This window comes from Phyllostomus hastatus, unplaced genomic scaffold, assembly GCF_019186645.2.
Source record: "Phyllostomus hastatus isolate PE091 unplaced genomic scaffold, TTU_PhHast_1.1 phas_contig_209, whole genome shotgun sequence".
In the NCBI taxonomy this organism is placed as follows: Eukaryota; Metazoa; Chordata; class Mammalia; order Chiroptera; family Phyllostomidae; genus Phyllostomus; species Phyllostomus hastatus.
Genome location: NW_025333735.1, coordinates 1537501 through 1545455, shown reverse-complemented (window position 1 = coordinate 1545455; position 7955 = coordinate 1537501). Strand labels below are relative to the sequence as shown.

The 7955-nt window shown below is 50.2% G+C and overlaps 1 protein-coding gene across 2 annotated transcripts in view; it reads left to right on the top strand.

Annotated features, from left to right (window-relative positions):
* Positions 1–737: 737 nt before the first annotated feature.
* Positions 738–7955, top strand: part of LMO4 (LIM domain only 4) — a 16774-nt gene continuing 9556 nt past the window's right edge. Inside the window, exons 1-2 of one of the 2 annotated variants that reach the window (XM_045835352.1) lie at positions 738–1113; positions 3831–4069. In XM_045835352.1, the coding sequence (XP_045691308.1) occupies positions 3834–4069 (236 nt within the window). In that variant the 5' untranslated portion in view covers positions 738–1113; positions 3831–3833. Of the gene's footprint in view, positions 1114–3491; positions 3637–3830; positions 4070–7955 lie in introns of those variants that run through there. The other variant, XM_045835353.1, reaches the window with a different exon arrangement.

The following is a 7955-nucleotide window of genomic DNA, read 5'->3' as shown; positions in this document are numbered from 1 at the left end:
TAAGAGGTCATTTCCCAAGGGGCGCACGGATGCGGGTTCAGAAGGTCTCCCGCACGCTTAGAAGGCAGGTGCCGCACCCCGCGCCTCCGCTTTCTATCCGGGGCAGCGGAACGGCCCCGACTGGGTCCCAGGTCCGGTCACCGGTGCCCACTTGATTCTAGCCCTCCCCTTCGCCATCCTCGGCCCACTCGACAGCCTCGCTCTCTCCCCCGCCTCCAGAGTCTCGTTTCAGGCATCCCTTTGTCCTTCTCCGGATTGGCAGGTTTTATTATTCCGCCTGAACAATCCGGCCGCCCAGTGGCTGAGGGTCGCTGACGTCGGCGGCAGAGCCGGGGAGTAGTTGGGATTTTGCTCTGTCAGTAACACATGTGTAAGAGCCGCGGAGGGAGCGAGTGAGCCGGCTGCAGGCCAGCGCCGCCGCCGCCGCCGCCGCCTACAAGCCGGGCAGGAGCTGCTCCAGCAACAGCCCCGGCAGCGGCGCAGGCTCCCGCGCGCTGGTCCGGGCCGGTCGCAGCTGTCTGTTTCTCCGGCGCGCCCGCCCGCCGTCACCGCCGCTCCGGGGGCTGTTGTTTCTGCGGCTGCTCCCCGGCCGGAGGTGCAGGAAGCTCGGCCGTGCGGTCTCTGCCGCCAGCCCGGAGCGAGCGAGCGAGCGCGCGGGAGGGAGGAAGGCGGTGGAGGAGGAGGAGCGGGAGGAGCGCGGGCGGGGGCGGGGGCCGGGGCCGCCGGGCGGGGGAAATCTACAAAGTGAAGCCACATTGCCAAACTTGCAGCAGCGATTGCAGCAGTTGCTGCCGCTGCGCCGCGCCTGAAGCCGCGCCGCGCGGGCCGAGGGCTCCTGCCGCTGCTCGCGCGGAGCTGGAGGCAGAGGACGCGGACTGAGACTGACACTTCTGCTCTCGGCCGCCTGCCACTTACGCGGAGCCCCCCAACCCAGCATCAGAGCAACGCGTTAAAAAAAAAAATCCCAGCCCGTAGCCCCCTCCTCCCCTTTCCTGCTTCTGCGAGAACTCCCCCTCCCACCAGCCAAGGCACCCCTTCCTTGGAAGCCGAGCGGCTTCGCTCGCATTTCGCCGCCGCCGCCTCTCGCAATATTGCAATATAGGGGAAAAGCAGGTAAGGGGACCGCTGGGGAACTGCGGGCGGGGGGGTAGCAGGGGAGGAGGGGACCGTTGGGGACCGGTGCTGTTTTCTGCGGCTTCCTTCCCTTGACCGTCCCAAATTGCAAGTAAACAATACATTGGCTTGGATAATGCGCGAGTCTGAAACTACCGAGGCCGGCCTGCGAGCTAGCACGGAGGGCAGCTCCGGGCCGCCAGCTTTGTAGCGGTTCCTGCTTACAAAAGGGTTCTCGGAGACGGGGGCGGGTGAGGACCTTGAAGGGGGTGGGGAGATTTTCGGTTCCTAGGGGAAGGCAGCGGGTGCTGAAAGGAGGGTTTAAGTATGAGAAGTAGTGTGAGGGAAATAGTCAAGACCCCCCCCCCCCCTCCGCTTCTAGTAAACACTATTTTTGAAACAGTGGCAGAGAGCATCTAAGTGGGAAGGACTCGGTATTGCTGGGTCTTTAAAAATAATTCCTCTTGGTTTGTAAGTCTTTTGTTCCAATCCAGGAGAAATCCGGTGAATCACCTAATTAAAATCAAGACATGAATTAAGCATCCATTTTTACACTACAAATTGCCAGCACTACGTTTGTCCCTCCCTTGGTCTCCATTAAAAAACACCAGAGACGTTGTTAAAGGGGGGCAGATTTTGCCTCTAGCTGCCAGTTCTGCTTTCTATTTCACTGACTATCCCAGGACCTAAATTGCTTGGCTATGTAATTACTAGAGTATAAGCCTATTTAACTTAAAAGCTTTTTTTTTTTTCCAACTCTAAATGAAACTTGATGAGGGCCCGTCCTTAGTTATCAGGGGAGTCAGTTTCTGGTCAGTCCTCTTGATTCATCTCTTTTAGATTTAATCAGCATTAAGGTATTGCTTGTCCTTAAGAGCTTTAGCTAATGGGGTTACTGGATGCTTTTCTCAGTGTAATGTTTCCTTTTCAAAAAATATACATATATATTTACCTCTCACCAAAGATGGGGGCGGGGAAGAGCTTGGAATCTCCTCCCTCCCTCTTCCCTTTTAAAAAGGAATTCGGAGCGATTAAAACGTTGGGGGAAACAGTTTAAAGACCTAGGGCAGGAAATGCAGATTCATTTGGGTTAGGGCTGAAATTGTAACAAAAAGCAATTCCTCGAGTAAATGCATCAGATAAATCAATTTACATAAAGGTATGATGCATTCGGGTAAATGCAATGCTAATGGGTTTTAGAGTGGTCTTGTTTCCAAAGTCTCAGGGTTTTGTTACAGCTTAATTGGTGCAGTTCTTATTCTGGTTTATTGTGCGGTCTCTGGACACACGTTCCGGGACTCTTTCGGAGGAAATGTGTTTAAAATCGGCTTATTTAAGAAGCCCTAGTCCTTGCTTCGTTCCCTTCCCTTTGCCCCCCCCCCCCCCCCCAGCAGTGAAGTTGGGCCGGGGACAGGCAAAGTTCGCCCTCTCCCTTCTGAGGTATCAGCTGAATGTCTTGTGCAGATAGCTGGGAGCCTCGGGGGGAGCCCACACTCTCGGCTTACAGAGGACAAAGACAAAACAGGCTGCTTAATTGGCAGTAAATAACTTGATCTTTTTATAGAATAAGTGACTGGAGGAACACTAGGACTTTATTGGACTCCGCATTGGAGGCAACAAATTAATCGGTTTAGGCTAAGCTTTATAAATTGATTCCTATATTATACCCCAGTTGCTTCTCTTATGACATTCATTAGAAGGAGTGGGGAATTTTTAAAAGCAGTTTTGGTGACAGCAGGACTGGCTCGAATTGTGCATCCTTTCATAGTGGCTTTTCACATATCTGTAAACTGTCCCCCCTCTTTTGGGGGAACAAAGCTTTAGCATTTAAATTGCTGATCAAGGGCAGATTAGTGAGACCAAAGTGGAGAGTGTTTATATAGGAAGTTAACAGGCATCCTAAAGTTCAATGATCTATTATTCTTGCCTGTGTCCTGAAAACCCAGAGAAAACACTCATTGATCTTCAAAATGAAATGAGATTTGGAACAATAATGGGAGATGGCGGTCACCACAATGGCATGTGAAAGGTGCTGTTTAAAATACGAAAAACCAGTTTCGCAACTTTACCCATCGCACCCCCCCAACCCCCCGCCTCTGGTTCCCGCACCTCCCCTCCCACTACCACGCAGTCTCCCCTCTGCCGGTTCTTCCCTCCTTCCTTTTCAGAAAACCGAAGTATTTCCAACTTGTGAACTGCAGCTGCACTTCCCAGGGCAAAGCTCGGGAGGGAACGTGGCTCCAGCTAGGGCCGCCTCCCCACTCCCCCTCGGCTCACCCTCCGGGCTCAGCCTGAGCTGGGGAGGGGCCGGGCCGGCGCAGCGGTGGGTGGGTTTGACCCTCATTTGCTGGAGGCGGGGGTGGTGGGTGGAGGCGGGGGCTGGGAGGAGGTGCCGTGAGGGGTGGAGCGCTCCGCGGAGCCTCGCTCTCAGAGTTTTGACAGTACCCAAGCTGAAATTGTCAGCAGCAGCGAGCGCTGGAAAGTTGAGAGGAGCTCGTGGCCCCAGAACAAAGCTTGAGAAAAGTAAACAGGCGGCTGCTGCCGGCGATCCTCCCTCCTTCCCTCTCCCCCTCACCCTCCTTCCCGCCCTTGCCCTGCTGCTTCCTTCCAGCGGGTTTGGGGGAGAAATAGGTAGTTCACGCTGCGCTTACTAACTTTTGCATCGCCCATGTTTTGTCTTTCTCTGCCTTTCCCTTTCCCCTTCCCGCTCTCTGCAGACCATGGTGAATCCGGGCAGCAGCTCACAGCCGCCCCCGGTGACGGCCGGCTCCCTCTCCTGGAAGCGGTGCGCAGGCTGCGGGGGCAAGATTGCGGACCGATTTCTGCTCTATGCCATGGACAGCTACTGGCATAGCCGGTGCCTCAAGTGCTCCTGCTGCCAGGCGCAGCTGGGTGACATCGGCACGTCCTGTTACACCAAGAGCGGCATGATCCTTTGCAGAAATGACTACATTAGGTAAGACTTGGCTGTCCTTCTCAAGATGGGCAAGCAGAGCAAGGCAAGACCGAAGGTTACCAAGGGTTTTAAGGGAAGGAGCAGGGCTCCTATGAGAGTACATTGTCTTCATCTCAAACCTTCTGGTTGGCTGAATTTAAGGGGTTCAAGAAGCATGTGTTAAGTTTGTAAATTTTAATGACTAATGGCAAATGCCTTGCTAAGTTAAAACAACTGCCCATTTGGTGGGACTGGGGCCACTAGGTGTGCAAAGGTTGGGCACTCTGGGGACCAAAATTTTCAGTGGTCAGTCCCAGCTGGACCCTCTGCTAAAAATAACATGTCAGTGAGAGTTACAAAGCTTTTTTCTTAGAACAAAGTAGGGGCGTATGTTGAAACTCAGAGACAAAAGATTGGCTTGAAAGAGTAGTTAGGAATGATTTGCTCTTGTGATGGCTAATTATGATATTTACATGAACACCTTAAACTTTGTATAGAGTGTAAACTGACTCATTCTTTTTGTGTCCTGTCTCCTTGTGAGAACTATTGATTACCCATCAGTTTTAAAGACTTGCAATTCTTACAGCGAAACAACAACAATAACAAAAAAAAATTTCCAAAGACAGGTAATGTTTCTTTTCATATATTGTTACTTGGAGGCTTGTGCTGCTCTGTGTTAGTGTGTGGTTTGTGATATAGAATCTGCCGTTTTTTCTATTGAGGAATGTTCAGATTTTGGGTTTATTGTTGTCGTTTGTATCATTACCCTTGGTTCCCAAAAGAGGTTTAGGAAAGGAGACTATAGAATATACTAATCTTGCGTTTTAAAGCAATGTATAGGAACATTCATACGCTGGTGTAAGCAGTCTTTTCCAACAAGTTTCAGTGCAATTAATGGAAAGAATTCAGGAGGTCAGGTGCCTATAGGATCTTTTCAGGTGAACTCAAGCTACTTAAACTCATTAATTTGAAAGGAGGCATTTGAAGGATTACACATTTAATTTGAGTAAATGGTTTGATAGACTGATGCACATGAATGCTTCTAGGAGGTGTTCTGTTTCAACATTCAGTAATTAAAAAAAAAAAAAAAACACCACCACACACACCGTTGATACTAGAGAGGTGCTCCAGACAGAAGTGCTCAAGAACCACTCACTTTTAAAAAGAATTGCATTCTATTTAAATTTTTACTCTTAAACTATTTTCTTTATAGTGATTAGAAGGACATTTTGGTCATTTTTCAACGGCAGTGAATCAGTCAGTGGATGAGATATTTTGTTCAACATTTAGCTGCATTGTGATTCCCTCACTGTGTCTAAGCCTGCAAAAGATCCCACTGTTCTTCAGAGCTGAGTATATGCATGTTCACTCCAGTGATGTCATTAGTATAAAATGGAGTAAAATGACATTTGGTTATTCCAATAAAGCAACCCTGTGTCCACTCGCTGGGCATCCTCAATCAGCCAAGTAAAAGAAATGTAGGAAGGGAGAGGGCTTTTATTTTTAAATTAAGATGGCAGCATTAATTTCACTAAATGTTTTTTTAGGAGTAAATGTTTGAAAATCAACAGGAGCATGAGTGTAACACTTTCTGGTCCTCCTTCCAAGCAGTGCCATGAGCTTTGACAGTATTGTAATTAAACAGAGAGGAAAACTGGGGTAAGAAAAGAGGGTGGTTTGAAGTGGAAAAATTGACAGTGCTGTTCGGACATGGTGGAGGGTACAGATTCATCTCTTCTCCAAGTGCCTTCAGAAAATGCTCACTTCTGATTACTGCTAATTAAAAAGAAGATGGGTCCACTTGCATTCCCTCAGGACAAGTTTAGGCAAGTGGGTTCCTGGGACTCCATTCCTTTCTCTCTACTTGAGGCCAAATATAAATGCCCATTTGGTGTTTTCTTGTGGCTTAATGGAGCGGTGGAGGATGGATGTACAGGCTGAACCTTAATTAATTGGGTCCTTATTCTCCTTCCTTTCTTTTTCCCTCTGAAATTGAAGACTGGAGCCAGGCTTGCTCTTGAACTAGCCGCTATCTTGTGAACCTTAGATATGCCCAGAGGGATGAGTTCTAACTCGGTACCAAACTTGATGGCCTCAGACTCTGCTCAGGGGTCATCAGCAGCTGACACCCGCCCGCCTGGAACAGTCCCCTTACCCACCCCATTTAAGGAATCTGAAGTCTTCAGTGTTTCCTCTGTCCATCAAGATGCCAAAAGGGTAGGAAGATGGCGAGGTCTGCACCTCTCTTTTCCTCTCAGGTACTCCTCCCCAATTTGCCCACAGGACACTTGTTGGAGGAGTTTTCTAGTGTGTGTGAGGGCCACACTGGGGAGCTGAGTCTGGCAGCCAGGTGAAGGGGACCCTTTGGCTGTACATTCATTCAGCCTGGCTGGGACCACAGCAATTTATTAAGGGCTTTTAAATTGTTTGACTTGGAGGTTGTGTTTTTTTTTTTTTAAAAACAACCTAGATATGGCTAAAATGCTGTGGGAGAACTAGAAGAAGTGTGTGTGTGTTGGTGGGGAGGGCATTGGTAGTGGGAGCACTGCTTTGCCCCAGTCCCCTTTCCCCTGGGTGACCTAGTGTCCACTGGGCAGAGCTGCGCTTCGGTCTCCTCTCCCTCCAAGATTTCAGATAAAGCGTCTGCCTTGCTGCAGCGAATCCGCACAATTAAAAGCTTTAATTAGTGGCTCCTCCATTTTCTTAGTTCTGATGGGCTTTATCTAATGAGATCTGGTCTCTGGCTTAGATCTGCTCCGAATGACGTGTCCGCAATGAATGAGAGCTGCGTCGCAAACAAAACATTTAATTAACAAAATTGGCCTCTAAGAGAGGGAGGGAAAAAGCAAGGGTGGGGGTGAAGAGGAGGGGGAGGGTGGATCTTAAAGGGGCCAACGCCTGTCTCCCCCCCAAACCTTACAAAAGTCGGCGAACCTTGGAACTGCCCCTTTCCTTCCTAGCTCCCGGCCTCTCAGCTGAATCCAAGCGCCACCAAGTAGCTTCTGAAACTCCATTTCTTTTGCTTTAAATCCTTCTTCCTCCACCCCCATACGGCCCGAAAAAGTGGCTCGGAAAGTGCAGCTAGAGGAGGAAGTTCAGTGATGACGGGTGGGGCTCCAAGTCCTGGGAGGGCTAGGAAACGCGCCAGAGGCACCAGTGGTGGTCCTGGGCCAGCCTTTTCTCGTTTGGCCTGGACCGGGTCTGGGACCTGGGGCCGGCTCGGCCCACAGCCTCAGTGGAGGCACACTGTTGGCCAGCGGCCTCGGGCCCACGAGGGGGCGAGCGCAGGGCAGGAGCCGGGCAAGCTAGTCGCGCTTTCTTTCCTCACTCGCTCTTTCCCGGGTGGTTGGGTGGTTCACGTGGCGCCCGCAGCCGCAGTGTGCGCGGCCGCAAGAGGTGGGGGCCAGGGCGCGGGATCGGTGGTGGTTGGTGGTGGAGGGTGTGTTTGTGGAGGGGGTGGCCTTAGTAGCGTTGGGCAAGGGAGGCGCCGCCAGACAGGGAGTTCATTTCCCTGGTAATCAACAGCAAGCTGCTATATTCAGAGAATGCTGTCCCTTTAATTGAACAGGCTAGGTAATTAAATGGCACTTTTCCAATAGGACGTGCTAGGTAAATCTAATAGTTGGTTATTTAATATCACTTTGAAGTCTGCCCACTCAAGCACAATGACAGCACAGGAGCATGTGAACTATTAGCTAGGAGAAAAAAAAAACCCGAGGATCTCAAAAATTAATTAAATCGCATGCAATTTAGGGGGAACGTTTATCTTGATTTGTCATAACAGAATTAATTCAAGGCCTCCAATTCACTTGGGGGCAGATCTGTTACTCTGAATTAACCAAGCGTAATTTGGCTGATTTTTTTTCCCTCTCCGTCCCCTCTAATGCAGCAGTTGAGATTATTCACA